Raw genomic sequence first — 18,679 nt, forward strand, 5'->3', positions numbered from 1 at the left:
AGAAAGCAGCCACATCACAGAACTAGGGAGGGGGGTGGTGTATGAAAGGCCAGGTCTGTCCTTCAGGTGAAGGTGTGATTAGGAACACAGGGCTGAAGCAGGTCTAAATGACTCTGCTCAGCTGCTCTGCTCACTGGGGACGTGGCCTCAGCCCTCTGATTACTGAAAGGCTTTATTACTTTCTGAATTCCAGAGCTTGTGGCACTGGTCCCTTCCTCCCCTTCCCGCTTCCAGTGCCCTTTCTCCCCATGCAGGTCCCTGGCCCCCAGCACCCACCCTGCAGCCCTCTCTGCTGTTAAATGTCTGTGAAATGTCCACCACCTCCAAAGCCAGAGTCCAGCATACAGCTTAAGATTCTTGAAGAAAAGAGCCATATAGAAGATCAAGTCCCAAGTGTTGATATGATCATTTTAGTGCATCTAAGTTCATGGAAAAACATTTTCCACACTTCGATCTCCCCACCCAACCACAGGCTTGCATCTGAAGCCAGCTGAGATGACCAGAGCTGCACAGCTCTGGCCAGTCTTCTGAGAACATGCTTGGTCTCTGGGTCACATGCAAAACACTAAGGGGATTAAAAGGACTCCAGATTTACATCTAAAATACAGAAGCAAATTGTTCCTGAGGCCACTGTGGGCTGTGGAGGAGACTGCCACCAGCACTGAGTGCTAAGATATCCAATACAGATGACACCAAGGGGCACCTGGCATGCTGTGGGAGGTGTCAGTTTCTGAAGGGACAGGGAGGACCTGGGGGCAGTGTAGTTCTGAACCTTTGCCCAGAGCTCTGTAGATAAGTCCACAATGACCCCTCATCACCGCCACCACCACGGCTCAATGAGCTTGGAAAGGCACCCAGCCACTCCAGGGGTTCTCAACTGTCCAACAGGCATAGGGGTCCTGCCCCTGAGCACTGAATGATGGTGAGCCACAGAGCCCAGCCCACGCCTAGCACCCAGCAATGCAGCAACCAGCACCACCATTACATTGCAAGGCCTGGGCTTCATTAGGATGCTACCCCACACGTGACTCATGAGAGATGCACTTCAGTTCCCAACTTACAGAGACCAAGGATGGTCATAGCTCCACCTGCATTTGGGTCTCTGCAATTATCCTCCTGCCATAATCAAGAGCCCTATGTGGATGCCTAGGGTGGGGAGGAGCATGGGTGGGTGGGAGATAAGGAGTGGGTGGAACACCACAGACAGGTTAGCACCATGTGGACCGGAAGTGCATCCCTAGCTGATCCAGGAACTGGGCCATAGCCAGAGGTGCAGGAATTGATAGCCAATGGGCACCATGAGGGTCCATGCAAACTGAGGGTTTGCACAGATACAGCAGAGATGCTGGTTGACATCTCATCAACACAGAGGGCAGCACCATGGTCTGCACTCATACATCACGTTCCATGTTCCACTACAGCCTCCTTCAGGCCTGGGTCTGCAGCCTGGCCAGTGCTACCTCCTCCAGTGTTCCGGGAGAACGTCTGCACCCACAGCATAAAAAAGAGAGCAGTGGGCTTCCATTGTCCCCCGGGGGAGCAGCAATAACAGACACACCATCCGGAGAATTCTAAAACATTAACAAAACTGACCAAAGTTCGACAGCCTGTATCATCGCTGTGCTCACACACTTCCACACGATGGGAGTGAATGAAAACAGCGCTCTCCCCGGGACAGCTCCGCAGCCCCCTGGATGCCCCAGGGCTTTACATACTGTGCTCACTCAGCAAATATTTTCTGAAGGACTGGACCTGATCAAAGGAGGCTGGGGAAGGGCAGAAGTCCTGTTGACTTCTGGGCTACAAGCATGTAAGTGTACCGATGTTGACACAAATGAAATCCATCTTCAAAGAAAGGCCATGTCATTCTTTCTGAGAAAGACAACACATCCTCACGTAAGACCCAAACTCACAGAGCAGTCGCTGAGGACGGACTGGAAATGGGACATCTTACATTCCTGTGGCTACGAACACCACTCTGAGGTCCTAGGATTTATATGCCTTTCTCAGGAGCCAGGAAGAGATAATGAATGCCCAGCTGATCAATGGCATCAGCACTTACAGGCTGGCACCATCCCTCCCCACCAGCCCCTGAACAAGGTTAAAAGAACAGACTTGTGAGTGATGGTCAGAGGAACCGGCTTTGGAAGAGGAAGTGGGAAATATTAAGAAATCAACACGGGCATTTAAAAGCAGAGTCCCTTCCACGCCACAGAGACGCACCGCTATCCATCTTGCTCCCTGACTCTGCTTCACCAACTTGATGGAAGATGGTTTAACTGACATAAAAACCAGCTCTTCATGAGCAGCAGTGATTGATGGAGCCTCTCCAGGCATCAGCCAAACATGGCACTAGAGGACGCCTCGGGCTTCCTGCGAACGGCTTTATGAGGGGCCCCTGCTTACCCCTCTTGTTTAAAGAATAAATTAGCAGAACGAGTACTTTTGAAAACAGGGTGGTGGTACACAGAGAGCAAGGGCAAGGTCATTGGGATGTGAGTATGAGGGCAGTTGTGACCACGAGGCCAGGACTCTAAGGCTGCATCCAGAGGCAACTGTCTGGGTTCAGGTACACAGTTTCACTGGGTTTTATCTAATTCCACATGATAACAAAATGTGCCATTGAGTGGCCCTACTGAACAAAACGCAAGGTCTCGGTGGCAACAGAAAGAATCTGGTCTTCAAGGAGAGTCTTGAACGGATGCACAGATGTTCCAAAGGAGCCGCGATAAGGAAGGGCACGGGGCAGGGAGCTGGCAGGACAGGAGACAGGGCAGGCAGGCTTGCAGAGCTGGAGCCCAGGTGTGCTGCCTTTCAGCCCAGGGAGAATGAGACGTCTGCCCCACGGTGTCCCGTTCTCAGGTTGTTTCTTAATATGGAAAGGAAAGTCCCTTCTTTGTTCCCACTCTTAGGGCACAGACTTCTCCCTGCCTTTCTTCCCTCTTACTTGAAGAAGGTTAATTACGAGCTGGGAGCATCTCAGATCATCCGGGCACTTGGGACTCAGCCACAGTGGAAGGAGAGCACTGTCCCCATCACACTGCAGGAGCTAACTTAGGAAACATCCAAATTTGGAACTTGTTTCAGAAGCCTCAGGACTGAGGCCATGCCACGGTGCTCTCCAGGGTGATACACACCCACTGGGCTCCCACTTGTCTTTAAAAACGTGTACATTAGTGAAGTTCTGTTCATTTGACTTCTAAAATAAAATTAGCGGGTACTTTGGCCCATCGACAATACCTTCCCGTCTCCCCATTAACAATCAGAAGGCCATCTTCTCTCTGTCCTGGACCTGGCTCTCCAGTGGGCACACGGTGCTCTCCGCCGCCCCTGGATTTCCACCCCAAGTCAGTAGACACCAGTTCTCAGGCTCTTGAGCCTCTGACCTAGAAATTCTACTGGCAAATCTATCCCACGGCAATCAGCTAAGGGAAAATGATTTAGAAACAAAGACATCCGTGGTCATAACTGACAACTGAAAAGAGTAACAACCTAAAAGCACCCTTAGCAGGAGAATGCCGACGGAACCGTGGCCTGTCTGGGAGGTTTACTACCGTGCTGGGGAGCGGTCTTGAATTAGAAGTAAAAGGATGGTCTCATCTGCCTAGCGTGACACTCCCCGCTCAGAGTTAGGTATCTCCAGAGCACTTGGATCTGGGGGAGACGGGAAAGCGGCACAAGTGTAAATGCTGCAATTACAACACAAAAAACAAGCCCTCTCTGCCTGCCAAAGGCCTGGAAGAATCTGACAAAATGCCAAGAGCAATCGTGGACTTGGGTTCGGTGTATTTTTTCCCTCTTTCTATCCTTTTTCAATTTTTGTGCAGTTTCCTTTTTTTATTTTTATTTTTTTAATGGTCGTGTTCTTACTTTACATGGGAAACTACTAATTATAAGAATAAATGAAATTCCAAGCAAAGAAAACTGCCTGAGCCCACCATTTCTGCCCACACAAATCTGCAATCACGTGTGGGGTGCTAAGCCCTAAAAAGGCCCAAGAGGCCTCAGCCCAAGGAATGGGCTTCTTGAGGACTTTCCTGTTGAGTTGGATCCCACTTAAACCTCCAGAGGTCTACTGCAGATGACCAGGAGCAGGAAATTCACCCACCAATAGTGCTGATATGTCTGAAGAAGGGAACATTTTTGGGGGCCAATGTCCTGTGGCTGGGAGACCAGGGCCTGCAAATGAGCTGGGAGCGTCTCAGAGGATCCGGGCACTTGGGACTCAGCTATTGTGGAAGGAGAGCATTGTCCCCACTGCACTGCAGGAGCTAATTTAGGAAGCATCCAAATTTGGAACATGTTTCAGAAGCCTCAGGACTGGAGACAGCATCCTATCCTGGACACTGGACAGCTTAGACATGCTGCCAAGTGTCCAGAGACTCGATTTCCTCATTGTTGAGGGAAGTGAAAAAAGGACTGAGAAGGTTTCAAAGCCACAACACAAAAAACTGCCAGAGAGGGCAACTGATCGCCATCTACCTAGCAACGAGGGACCCCTTCTTTATAGTCTAGATGCTAACCAAGTGTACTAAGCAAGCACACAACCTTGCACTGAGTTCCATTATCTCCCAAGACTACCTAACTGCACTCTACCGGGAAGACCTTGGGATCACCTCCTTCTCACACATGGGGACCTGCAGGTTTCAAGGGATTAAGTTACTCGACCACCACTGCACAGGCAGAAAACGGGTGCGCCAGGCTATGTTCCAACCGGCCTGGAACCTTCCACCACGTGCAAGCCAAGTCAAGGAGCCTGGTAAGCAGCAGCCCACGCAGGAAATAAAACTGCAGAGCACAGACTGGGTCCAGCACGGGTTCTTCCAAAACTTAAATTGCAAATGTGCATCCTGTGGTTGCAGGAAAAGAAAAGACACGGGCAGGGAGGGTTGAGGCTGTTGCCGAGGGAAAGGCTTGCTCTTTCCTCTAGTCCTCCTGGGTATGTCTGTGTCCCTGCACTCTCCTGTCCCCTCAGCACCCATGGGTCCCCATGGGAGAATAACTGGGAAAAGGTATCTGGGGAATGTCACCCTGCCCTCTTTAATAAGCTCCCTGAACCCTGGTCCCACGTCTTCCCCAGCCAAGGATTTACATCCCATTTTCAACGGAATGCTACGTTTGGTCAGACCACAAAGAAAACTCCTCATTATAAACTAGGAAATGTGTGGAAAGAGAATTATTTACCCAAGGCAGAGCTCAATCAGGGTTGCCCGAATATTTATTTAGCCCACACACGGAGAAGTTGTGCTAATGTTTGCCAGAGAATGTGGCTTTATAAAGTAACTGGGTCAAAAAAGACAGCATATCATTTTACAAATAACTTTAAAATTGCTCCAGTTAAATGGCTGGGCTTTCTCAGGTCTGTCTTCTCAAAATGCTGCAGAAACAATATCCAGAATTATGTCTCATAAAATACAGGGATTACAAAGTGGCTGTTTAGCCCATTAAAGAAAATGGAGAGTGAAATCTGAATTATTTCCACCCGAGGCAGAAGCAGACGGAGTTACCAAAATTATGTTAGGCCAACGTGGCAATTCTTTAAGTCCGCAGGGCAGCAGGGCGAACGGCCCCGGCACCAAAACTCTGTTAGGAGGACTGCGTCTGTCAGCTAACGGTGACGGGAATTCCATTTCTCAGCCCCAAATCTAGTGTAGCTATGGAGAATTGACCCAAAACATTTGCTTTTGGTTTATCAGCGGCATTTGTCTGCCTCAAAAAGCCCTGAGAGGGAGACGGCTATAAAGTGAACTGTCAGAGAACGCGGTGGAGGCCGTTCATTTACTGGATAAGAAGGGGAGCCAGGGCCCCTGGTGTGCGTCCTGCCTCTGCCTTCCGTGAGGTGGGGGACGGGAGCCACGGTGTCACGATCATTAACAGTAACCAAGGCCATCACCAGCATCATGCAGGGTGGGGCAGGGGGAGGCGAGAGGAGCTGGTGGGGATGGACAGAGACGGGGGAGGAGAAGCACACGGGTAACAGCATCAATGAGAACCACGGCCCTGAGCTGGAGACAGTCTAGGCACCTGGCGAGGTGGCACACGTCAGCGTGGCACTATCACTGATGTCCCCGTGTTAACATCCGCAGTCCACAATGTCTTCCTCTGCACCACAGGGACACCACTGGCCCCCAGAGGCCAGTGTGGGTGCAATACAGTGAGCAGGGGTGAGGGTGGTGGGCCTTGAGGCAGCCTCTGTAAGCAGGGACAGGTGACAGGGACAGGGACAGAAGAGACCCTCCAAGATGGGGGCACTATGTTGAGAGATCCCCAAATCGCAGCTGCTGGCTTGAGAAGAGGGGTGTGCGGCCAGGCACTCACTGATTGACTGAGTCTCACAGAAAGTGCCACAAGTTTGGAAGAGAGTTGCTGCAGAGCCCCATTTTCCCACCTGTCTTCCAGTGGGACAGGGAGCGTCTTAAGGGCACTGTCTTATAGGTTCTTGTACCCACAGTGCCAGCCCAGCCTGTCCCCACGAGGTGATCAGTGAAGATTTAATTATGAATAAGCAAACACACATCATAAGATCACTTGAGTGGCGGCTCTGAGGGCAGGAAAATTCCAGAGATTGGAGATCAAGAGTAAAAACTCCTTGAACATCTTCAAGAAAACCAGCTGTTTCCTAGGACTGCCCTAGCAAGTCGGCAAGAGCGGTGGCTTACAGCATGAAGATCCTCATGGTTCAGGAGACCAGGAACCCAAGATCAAGCTGTCTGCAGGGCTGGTTCCCCCAGCTCTACGGGGAAAGCTAGCCAGGCCTCTCTCCGGCTTCGGTGCTGCTCCTGCCCTTGATGTCCCTGGGTTGCAGACCCATCACTCCCACCTCTGTCTCCTGTGTCACCTCACCTTCTCTAGGTCTCTGCGTCGTCTTCTCACGAGAGGCAGAGTCACTGGATTTAGGGCCCATTCCAAATTCAGGCTGACTTCATCTTGAGTCTCTTAACTGCAGCTGCAGACACCTGATTGAACCTCATGAGTGAGGGGGCCCTGCAGGGCTCTGGGTGTATCTGAACCCAATCCGCTACTCGACCTGCACACCAGACCCCGCAGCTGGTTCACGCTGGTAATTCTTCCTTCCTGTGCCTGCCCCGGGACATACTGAGAACCAGAGCATGGCCTCACCACCTGGACCTGGAGAAGGTCCCAAGACAGAGGCCCCGTCCCAATGCATGTGAGCCTTGAGGACAAAAGAACAGAGAGCTCCAGCACCATAGGAGCCCAGTCCCACAACCTGCAGTCTCCAAGTGAGGGGAGAGGAAGGCAGGTTGGCCTTGGGGCCTGGGAGGCAAGGTCTGCGGCACCCGCTGGCACTGTCCCACCAGCCGCACAGGCAGGAAGACACAACGTTGTCCCCAGGCCAGTTCTCTGCCAGAGCCTCACCCTGAAGGAGGCTCTCCCTTCCCTGCGGGGACAGGAGGATGCTTTCTCTGCCCTCCCCCAGGGGGAAGGAAAGGTCACCCTCTCCACCACCCTCAGTGTCCATAGAGGGCCACTTGACATCTAGACCCTGAGAGGCCACAGTGCGACTCTGCCGCCTCACAGGGCCAGGGCTGAGGGGAGCTGTGGGAGAAAGGCCAGGAAAGCAGTGGCAGAGGCAGATGGCACCAAAGGTGTATAGCAGGCTCAGGCCCTGGGCTCCCAAGGACATGGTGGCTGGACCCTGGGGGAGGCACCCCACGCCCTGGGCTCCTGAGGACACAGCACATGGTGCTGGACCCTGCGGGGAGGACTCCACGCCCTGGGCTCCTGAGGACACAGCACGTGGTGGCTGGACCCTGGCATGGGGTAGGGGCTTGCTGGGCTCACAAGGGAGTCCCCAGTACAGAGAGGTAAGGTGGATCTGCAGGCCTTTGGGCAGGAGCTGGACAAACAGCGTGCCACCCCCACTTGACACCTGAGGACATATGTGCCACAGGACTCAGAGCACTCCCAAGTTATAAAGGGAAATTGACACACAGACCGCACGGGAAGAGTTGCCTCCAGCGGGGGTTTGGAATAACGTCCTGTGACAGTCACGGGCTTATTGCTTTAGTGAAAATACGACTGTGCACACTAGAGAGAAGAAACAGGGACACGAAACAGTCTCAAGTCAGCTAAGGTCAAGCCTCACCACCAAACGAGTCTGCTGTAAATTTATAAAAATATTTATTTTTTCAGAACTCTTCAGATTTTGGAATAGGAAAAAAGAGACTGCAGATGGGTCTTTACAAGGCCAACTGCAGGCACTTTCGTGACTCAGGCAGCCCTGTCCCCAGGAGGCAAGGTGTGGAAATGAGGCCAGGGCGGAGGCCAGCAAGGCCCTCAGTCCCTCTGGCCCCAACCAGCTCCAGTATTTATCTATTTTGTAAACCAAGCTTTCCCCGAAGATTTTGGTTTAATGAAAGAATTTGGGAGCTACAGAAAAGACTGAAAATAACCGCTGCGTGTCAGAGGTTGGCAAACTTTTTTTATACAGGGCCAGACAGTAAATAATTTAAGCTTTGTGGGCCAAGGGACGAAAGTGAGGCTATGGTGGAGGAGCTTATATAACAAAGAAGAAGACAATCCCACAAATTTTTTATTGATGAAACTCAAAATTTTATTTGTAGACATGAAAATATGAATTCAATATAATTTTTGCATGCCATGAAATAATAATCACCTCTTGAATTTTTTTCCCTACCATTTGAAAATGTAAAACCTATCCTTAGGTTGTGCCTAGACTCAAAAGAGATACAGGCTACATACAGCCCATGGGCAATGCTTTGTGCCACTGGTCTAGGTCATTCCAGGTCACGTCAGGTCCCGTCCCAGAATGAGATCTACTGGTGACCCCCAAGGGGACCAAGTGAAAGTCCACGGCTGGATCAGGGCAATACAGACTTGGCAGCCACCGAAACGAACAAGTCTTGCCTTCTACTTACAAGTCACTGGGGAGGCCATTGCTTTGCATTCAATTTTGGAAAACCTAAATACCAAATGTGGTAAGAGCCGTAACTTAGCAAAATTATTTTCCTTACATAAATACTCCCTTTCAAAAAGTTACACATTAAAAAAAAAAATTACAATGTTGTTACCTCTCGTAAGCTAGAATCATGACCCACAGGTAGAGTGTAAACTGCCTATTTGCATTTTCAGTGGGTGCCACCACGGATGGGAACCATACTAACAAAATGCCCACTGCACATACATCAATCCGACTTGGGATCATCCTCACAGCCTCTGAACACCCTGTTGGAGCTCAGTAAGCCAGGCAGGAGCAACGTCTTACCATCATGCGACAATCTTTCTGGTACCCACTGTGCAGTGGATCCCATGTGAGCTATGAAAGCCTCGTCCCCTTTTTTGATGCACAGGTTTCATGCGGAACTCACGTCTTCTCCTGCTTGGACCAAGAATGCACACCAACAGCTTAGACAGAATGTGCAATCCACCCGCCAAGAGGGTTGGGAATGATTATACAGAAGTTCCTGTGAGTTAATTGCTTAAAGGCAAATCCTGTTTTAGAACGGCAGGGCTGAGGCATGTCCCCCATGGACAGGGAAAACCACAAATGACCTTTAGAACTCTGAGTGTGTCTACTGGGAAAGCCAGGCAACATCAAACTGAAAAGCCAAAGCATCATAAAACACCTGTCCTCCAGGCGCCTCAGACCTACAAAGTTCTCCCCGCCACCTTTTGTAAGTACCCAAGGAGGCCAGGAAATGAATTACTGAGACCTGACTCCTGGGCTTTGTATACTGAAATCATCAACACCCTCAATAACCAAGCAAAGAAGCTATTTTAAAAAATGTTTTTTAGTTGTTAATGGGCCTTTATTCTATTCATGTATTTCTATGTGGTGCTGACAATCGAACCCAGTGCTTCATACATGTGAGGACAAGTGCTCTATCACTGAGCCACAACCCCCAGCCCACAAAGAAGCTATTTTATCTCTATTAAATATAAGAGAAAATTGAGGCATACAATCTTAATTAAGCCCAAGTGGCGGTTAAAAATAGTCCCCTCCAGACATTCCAAGCCTGTGGTCTGGATGATGGTGTATAGCCAGATTTGGCAAACCATGACCCCTGGGCCAAGTCTGGCCTGCTGCCTGTTGTTTTATTTTCATTCTTTCCACATTTTTTTTTTATTGGTGCATTATAGTCATACATAATGATGGGATTTTCTGTTACATGCTCCTACCGCCTGTTTCTATAAATAAAGTTTTATTGGTACACAGCATCTGTGATCACTCTCATACTCAGAGCAGAGCAGAGTATTTGCTACAGGGATCATAAAGCCCACAAAACCAAAAATATTTACTTTCCAGCCCTTCAGAGGAACAGGCCATGCTTTAGCTCCCTCTGTACGCCAAATGAGCTGCAGTCCTCCCCTAGGGAATAACAGCATGCTCACAGGCTCCCAGGGAGGCAGCATCCCTGGGAAGTTCCTCAGACAGACATCCCTGTGACTCCTTCCCCCGTCACCTTGGCCATGTGGTTATCTGGACAACCCAAGCATCCGCCATGTGAGACAAGCCCATCTGTGAGGTGGCCTTGTGGAGAGCTTGGCCCAAAAGACACAAAGTCACTACACTGAGCCCTTCAGTTTCACTTCTTTGACAGTTTGAAGGAGGCACCCAAGAGCAGAAAGAGAAGCAGAACAGGTACAGAGAAAGAGCTGAGCCACCCTGAAGAAGCAGACCCAGCTGGAGGCCAAGGGCAGGGACACCCTCCTGGGCCCTCAACTCAGAGCACTTAGGGTGCACTTCCACTTTCTGCCACCAGGGGATCAGGAGAGCCAGCATGGCCCCCTGTTTCCCCTCAGCCAATCAGCAAGGACCTAACCCTGACAAGAGGCATCCTCTCCAAAAAACAAACCAAAGAACACAAACATGGCTGACAGATGCAGCAAGGCTCTCTTTTAAAGTAACAAGCTGTTTGAAGACAGAAGTCATAGCAAGGCCCACTTCCCACATACAACATTAACAAATATTTTAAAGTAATTTGAAAAAATTCTTAATTATTTATGACATTTCCCTTCAATATCATCAACATTGCATGTGTATTTTTCCTCATTTTAAAGCCATCAGATGAAGGATAGGGGATTTCTTCTTTCTTCCCCTGCTTACACACACACACACACACACACGTACGTACGTACGTATATATTTGAGGGTGGGGGTGGTCCACTGTTGTAAGTTTTTCAAGACAACCCAGCAAGAAACTGGAAGTTGAGTTTCATCCTAATCCCCTAGATTTAAAAAAGAGAATCCATATCCAAAGATCCTGTTATATCAATTTAATCAGTTTTTTTAAGTTAAATTTGATTTTTAAATCCCTTAGGTGATGAGACTTACGGGTTTTTTATCATTTAAGTTCTATTTTTAAAATATAGATTTGTGGTTCTTTTTCCAAAATCAGTCCAACAGAAAGTAAATTATGGCCAATGCATAATAAAATGAGAGTCACCTTTGGACTTGGGAGAATTATTAGCATTTTGATTCAATGAGTTCTTAGTTCTCCAAATTCAAAAATATCAAGTCCAGGACTTCTCAAAACACTAGAATTTTAAAGATTGTTCTTTTTCAATGCTTTCAAAAGTAAAAGGAAGAGCTGGGGTTGTGGCTCAGTGGTCGAGTGCTCGCCTAGCACATGTGAGGCCCTGGATTCGATCCTCAGCACCACATAATAAATAAAATGAAGGTATTCTGTCCAAAAACAACTAAAAAATAATTTTAAAAAAATTAAAAGGCTTAACAGAACAGCAATCTAGCTGCTAATTTGTAAGTCTTGCAGAGATGCATGGAGACCCAGCAGCTCGGGCCAGCACTGTAGTAAGTCAGGCCCACACAGCACACACGTATGAACTTCTCATGACCCTCAAGTACTCTCATGTGATATATCACAAATACCATAAAGCAGCCTTGTAATTACAGGGAAAAATTGATTTTAAAAGGCCAATATCAAAATTAATTGTCATAAAAATATAATAACCTGGACCAGAGAATTTAGGGATTAGAGCATTTTGAACATTAGACCTCAAATTTATATGTTAGTTAGCACTCAGAAAGGCTTTTAAAAATGGAATAGCTATGTGCATTATGGCTTTATTATTTAATCAAGATATTGAAAAATAAGTATTAACATTGCTTCCACCCCCTGCCATGTTCAAGACGAAAAATCAATAGGTTCCTCTAACGTAATTACAATGCTGGTTCCAAGGTACATCTTTTGGTTCCTAGTTTTAGAATGTTAGGGAACCCCAAATCTGCCATGAAGCAGAAGGGGAGCCAGTTATGTAGACATCTCCAGGATCCAGCAATGGGTATATCTTTTCATTCATAGAAGAACCAGCATTTGAGCCCCGAAGAGAAATGTGGCTCATTCTGGTGACATTAGGATGCAAACTGAATCATCCAAGGCAAGTGTTTTAAATTCTCATCTGAGCTAAAATGGTACATCCACGTAATGGACTGCACTGAGGAGGGGAAGCCAGACATTGTTAGTCTGACAGATATGCATGGCACACTAACAATGTCCTCTTGCAGTGATGTTTTGTACATTCAAAATCTTTTTAATTTTTCTTCAAAGTTGTTCACAGATCTTTATTTTTACTTTTTAATTTATACATGGTGCTGAGAATCAAACCCAGTGCCTCACACATGCCAGGCAAGTGCGCTACTGCTGAGCGACAGTCCCAGCCCTGTACGCTCAAAATCTTGTTGAAATGGAAGATCTCGTGTGGAATGTTTTTACAAACACAATAAAACTTTTAAAAAGTTAAATATCCTCTAAATGGCTATTATGATTGGGAAAGATGGTATCTCAAACACAGATGGGTAAATCTGTACAACTCTGAACTGTCAGTTAAGCACACAGGCCATAATGATGTTTTTAGAACATATTAGATACGAGGCGACAGTAAGCAAACAGAACCCGAGAGTTGGATCTTGACCCTGAACTGGCTCCAGCTGAGGAGCCCACTTTCAGCCAAAATGATGAGCGCTTGCTTCTTGGCCTCCCTTCCACAAACCTCTCCAACAGTGCAGTGGGCAGGATCAGTCATGTAGAGATGCACCGAGACATTCACTCCTATTCAACTTCTTGATAAATGATAGAAAGCAAGAATCTCATTGAAAAGAATTTACATTTTAAAATAGTTTTTTTGAAAAAACAGATCTCATTAGATGTTTAAAAGATCCTTCATTAGAAAGAGAAGAGGGAAGTAGAGGAAGGGACAACAGGGGAGGGAGGGGAGATGAGACAGGGGAGGAATGGCCCAGTGACATTAACCAAACAGTGTAATGTGCACAGATGACCGTGAATTCCACTTTTATGTGTAACTGTAGGGCAATAATTTTTTTAAAAAATTTTAAAGGCAGGAAAAAAAAAATCACACAGTCACAATAATTAACATCACTGTCTCAACAAATTAAGCAAAGAAGAAACTTGATTATTTCAATAAAATTACAATTAGTAGAGTTTGTGATATAGTTTAGTGTGATATTATGAACACACTTGTTTGTCATATCCCTATGTGGCCACCATCAATCATATATGCTTTATAAAAATTTGGAAAACACTAAATTAAAAAATATTCCTTCAGGGCTGGGGCTCAGTGGTAAAGCGCTAGCCTGGCATGTTTGAGGCACTGGGTCTGATTCTCATCATCGCATATAAATAAATAAAATAAAGGTCTATTAACAACTAAGAAAAAAAATTTTTTAAATGATCCTTCAGTAAGAAAAGTAGATTTAAGTTCGAAATTATCCATTTTTTACCCTCATTTTTAAAAAATAGTCCTTGGAAATATCTCCAAGTTTCACAAATTTCAAGTTAATTTTTTATCTTCACCTAAAATCTATAGAAAAAGGGATTCTGCCCAACACTGAGTTCCCTATAATGAAATCCTCACCTACCAAGATGCACCTCTGCGGACCTCTGCAAATCCCTGGCTGAAATGGGAGACCCTAAGGCAGCACTGAGTGCTGGGGAGGGGACGCCTGACAGGCCTCAAGCAAGCCAGGGAGAGAGGGAGTCGCCAGACAGTAACGTGCAGGTCACCGAGTCCAAGGAAAGGACACCATGGGGAAACTGGTGGGAGCCCAGCCTGCTGCAGAGATAAGCAGGACTGACAGCCACCCTCAGCCACCCCAATTCTGCATTTCCTTGGAAAAAGCGAAAGACTTCATTTGTTAAGTTTTCCTACTCTGGTAACTTTAAGGAAAGTGATTCTTTAGGCTATGGATAAAACACCGCACTCATTGATGTTTTTTCAAAAAAATTTTTGATATATGTATTTTTATGTAAATTTGATATATATTTTTCAAATTTGTATATGTATCATCTGTTTGCATTTTGTAGCTCTCAGTAAATATCATGCAAACTTCAATGACAGCAAGACTTTGCCTCCTTCACATGTGTATTCTGGGATCCTGGTATTAAGGCCCAACCCAGAGCAGGAACTGGAGACTGATCGAATGATTGAACAAACTAAATTCTTTACATGTAAGATAAAAAAAAAAAAAAAATCAAAGTTCAGACCTCTTTAAAAATTGGCATGTCTTGCAGAACTGACTGTAAAGGCAAACTGGAAGAGAATGCCCGGAAAGTTCTCTTGAACAATGGCCCTGCAAGGAACAGAGGCACAGCCCAAGCCCATGCTCTGAATCAGCTACTCTTCAGGGTTATACATCGCTCTGCTCAGCCAATGGCAATGCCAGGAGAGGGGCAATTGATAATAATTATATTTTCTGCCTTCTCTGGGGTTATGAATTTATCATGATGTGATAGCCGAGCTACTCTGATGCCACGTTAACAATGATAAACACCATAAAGACAAAAAGAAACGAAATTTAAGCATTTAGATTCTGCAGGGGAGTTTATTAAACAGATTAAGTAAGAAAAGGCAAAGGTACGCAATTATGGAAAACAGGTAGCAACGCTCTGACTGGCTATTCTTGATGGCCACCTGAGAACAGACTTCAAATGCCCTCATTTCTGCAGGTACATTATCATGTGTTTTATTGTTATTCACAGCTGCAAGCTGATTAATTTGTATTCAGAATTCTAAGTGGCAAATGTGCAATGCATAGTAAGACATATTTTTTATGGACACGGTGAAAATGCCTAAGCCACATCTCATAAGTAACTCTTGCTCAACCGGTGAGCAAAATCCACAGGAGTTTGCAAAAGGCTTTGAAAGAGTTTGGTTTGAAAGAAACTCCATGCCACCACCAACCTCCCCCCAAAAAAATAAAAATAAAAATGCAAACACTAAGTTTGAGGCATAAATCAATAGTTGGGTGACATCAAGCTGCCAAAATCAACAAAGTCGTCAGTTAACATCCCGTCTTTCTGCTCCCTGGGCATTTCCAGGAAAATGCAGGTACAACCATGAGGACTGGGTACCAGAAGACTGCACACTATGGTCAGTGCTTAAATAAGGGATGAGGATACCTGCTAAATCCACCACCTAAATGCAATCACGGGCGGTTCTTAAGAATACTGAACCGACTTCTCATTTTCTGCACTAAGGAGATAAGGAGTGGCATGGATAATCTAAATGGGTGGAAAATAGATATCATGGCTCCAGGACACACAGTCTGATAGGTGTCCCCTCCATTAGCCCCCTTGTCCATGCCCTGGCTGATTTATCTCCCTGATCCTGTCTCCTTTGCCCACAGGAAATTTGCATTCCCTTTCAAGCTGACCCTAGAAGTGAATGGGAAACCATGCTTCCTAGCTGAGCAAAACAACTTTGCCATTTGAAAGCCTTGGGAAATTATCCACGTGGGTAACAGTTACTCAGCAGTTGACAGTATTCTCCCTGGAAAGTCTCATCAACCACCTGAGTTAACTTGAAGACACAGAAAGAGTGGTAATTTATCAGGCAAACATGGTCGGGAATATTATTCAAATGCAATTTAGGCTTCCTTTTTCATAATTCCCCTAGCTCTAAAATTCCCAATTGCCAGGCTGGGTGCTTTGATGTGCACCTATAATTCCAACAGAGACACCATAGACGCAGCTAGAAGCATGGACCAGCTTGCGCGAAGCTCCCTGTTGTATCCCAAGTAAGTTTGCATTCAGAGGTTCCCACCACTGTCAGCCTGTGATTCAAACATTTTCCCACACCTTCCCAAACACTGCAGGTTGGATGGACTGAGAAACGCTGAACAGTAAACATGAAGGGAGAAGAAAGATCCGAGATAGTGCTCTGGGGCAGAAAGGAGAAAGCTAGTAAAACTCAGGAGGGGCAGGCGGTCCAGATGGAGGGACCTGAGGAGGTTCTTCTGGTGGGCATCCACGTGGTCAGCACGCTGGTCCTTAAATGACCTATGGACAATGAAACTGCCCATGTGATTAGTCCAAAAACAAAGGTGCTGATTGAGAGACCCACGGGGACTTCAGAAACCACTTTCTCCCAAGGTTCTGGCTCCAAGTTATGCAAACACACACAGGGTCATAAGCAGTCCATTTCTTTATTTAAAAATAATATTACAGTAGAAACACAATGTTTTTAAAGAGCCAAAGATAGTCTAAGTTATAAAACAATGACAATAAAAAGCAAGGCCCCCTCTTGAATTAGGTTAAAAAAAAAAAAAAAGAAAGAAAATTTGAGTTTTAAAAAAACAGCAACTTGATTAAGAATCAGGAATTCTGGGTTCCAGTCCTGGTTCCTCCTGTTCTTCTGTACATTTATGGACACTTTCTAATGCTGTGATGACAGAATGGAGAATTAATACTAGTCCCCATTGGTCCATCAAATACACACAGTGGCTGCGCCCAAGCAGATGTGTGGTCACATGTTGAAGAGCCCATAGACAGCTCTGCCGGTGGCACGAGCTGGTGCCACTGCATCCAATGACAGACTTCATGGCACAAGCCAGTCCTAGCATGAGTCAGATCACAATGACCTCGGGTACAAGAATTAAGACAGCCACACACACTGGGTGACACGCTAGAGTTGACTTTCTACATGAGCACCACGGGGAACTCAGAGCACTTAGAGGGCAGTGTAGGGACTCTTGGCATAAAAGCCACAGCAGCAGCACCTAGAAGAGCATCTTCCACACCTCTGGGGGGACCAAGAGAGTGGTAAATGATCTACCAGCAGATGCTGAAATGAGAAAGACAGAGAAAACCTCAACGTGGCATGTCCATAGTGACAGTCTCCAAAAAGCTCCAATCTTAAAAGTCCTAAAACGCAAATCTTTAGGTCATCTGAAATGCTATTCCCAGGGACTTGGGCAAAGGTCTACTGGGGAGAAAAATGGCTTGTGTACCTGCTGTCTTCTTGGGGCCTGTTTTCCCACCCACAAAGACACCGGTCCAGAAACTGACACCTGGGCTCTGGGGAGACCTCTTGTCCTGTCACTGCCCTCTGTTCATGAGAACTGGAAGCATGGCCCCTGGAGTCTGCAATCACGTCCTCCCGCTCCTTCGGGTGGGATTCTCCCTGTGGCCCTGCACAGGGAGGGCAGAAGTCTCTTGGCCAGAGAGATGTTCCATAGGCCATACTGGAGTGGTGTCCTGGTGACACCTTGTGGTGAAACAATATAGAAAAGCCTAAAATTCTACCCACAGTGGTATGCGGGTTCAGTAGAACCTGATTTGACCATGTTTGTGTTTCTATCTAAGAAACTTCCAACTTTTCTTTCTCTGAAGAACAGGGGTTTGGGGCCCAAAAAACAAGGGCCGCATGTTTGGGTCTGATGAACATACTTAAACCCCAAATCAAACCAAACACTTCCTAATATACAACATACAAGAAAGCAGCACCGTTGACTAGAACAATAGACCTGCACAGGTGAGAGGAGAACTCTACCTTCCACTGGGCACAGGCATTTCAATGACATAAAATGGGGGAAAGGACATTTCCAGAGATTGAAATCATTGGCTAACATGTCTAGCTCATTGAAATCATGTCAAGCTCTCAAGTGTCCGAACACAAAACCTGGGTTCATACTGATAAAATTCTGCCACCTTTGTGCAAAAAGATGCTCTTATTCAACTATGAATCCTGAAGTGTTCCATTCACAAAAGTTAAACTTAGGGTGTTTATCTACCTGGGGTTAAAAATGAATAACAGAAAGATGATATCAATGGATAAATGATTCTAGAACGTATTAAGAACCACTTGGCAATGACTGTAAACAGAATGAGAAGACCATGGTGGTGCGGATGCTGACGGATGGTGGGACCCCCAGCAATCTGACCCCAAGAAGCAGGACAGAAGCAGACATCAGTGATAGTATAAGTACCTCTTTGTGTCCTAAGAAATTCTCAATCTTTCAAAAACAAGGGGTGCCTATACCAGAAATGATATAAAGCTGTCTATATGAAATCCTTACATCTGGGAACAGATCTCAGCAGATGGGGCCGGGCGGTGCAAACACATCTCCTATGTATGGCACAAACACGCACTTTTGGTTAGTGTGCAGATCAACAAGAACCACGGCCCAGCCTGGCTCAGCCTTTATTACCTATTCAGTGGGACCATAGATGAGACCAAGATGCACACATTTATTATCTGTTACTGTCCACAGAGTAGCAGCATAGCAGTGAGACCTAAGCTACACAAGAAAAAGTCACAAGGTATTAAAAAAAATAATAAAAGGAAGCATTTTCTTTCTAGTTTCCAGGCTATGTAAGGAAAGTCATTATTAATATTTTTCTAGCAGATTACACATGCTGAGATTTTAAAGATAAGATCT

The 18,679-nt window shown here is 46.4% G+C and overlaps 1 protein-coding gene across 8 annotated transcripts in view; it reads right to left on the reverse strand.

The window, feature by feature from the left end:
- Wwox (WW domain containing oxidoreductase) overlaps positions 1–18,679 on the reverse strand; it is an 875,116-nt gene that overhangs the window by 751,901 nt on the left and 104,536 nt on the right. Inside the window, exon 6 of one of the 8 annotated variants that reach the window (XM_048792599.1) lies at positions 289–17,082. The exons of the other annotated variants lie outside the window; for them this stretch is intronic. Within the exon in view, the coding sequence (XP_048648556.1) occupies positions 16,969–17,082 (114 nt within the window). The 3' untranslated portion in view covers positions 289–16,968. Of the gene's footprint in view, positions 1–288; positions 17,083–18,679 lie in introns of those variants that run through there. 8 annotated transcript variants of the gene reach the window in all.

This window comes from Marmota marmota, unplaced genomic scaffold, assembly GCF_001458135.2.
Source record: "Marmota marmota marmota unplaced genomic scaffold, marMar, whole genome shotgun sequence".
NCBI lineage: Eukaryota > Metazoa > Chordata > Mammalia > Rodentia > Sciuridae > Marmota > Marmota marmota.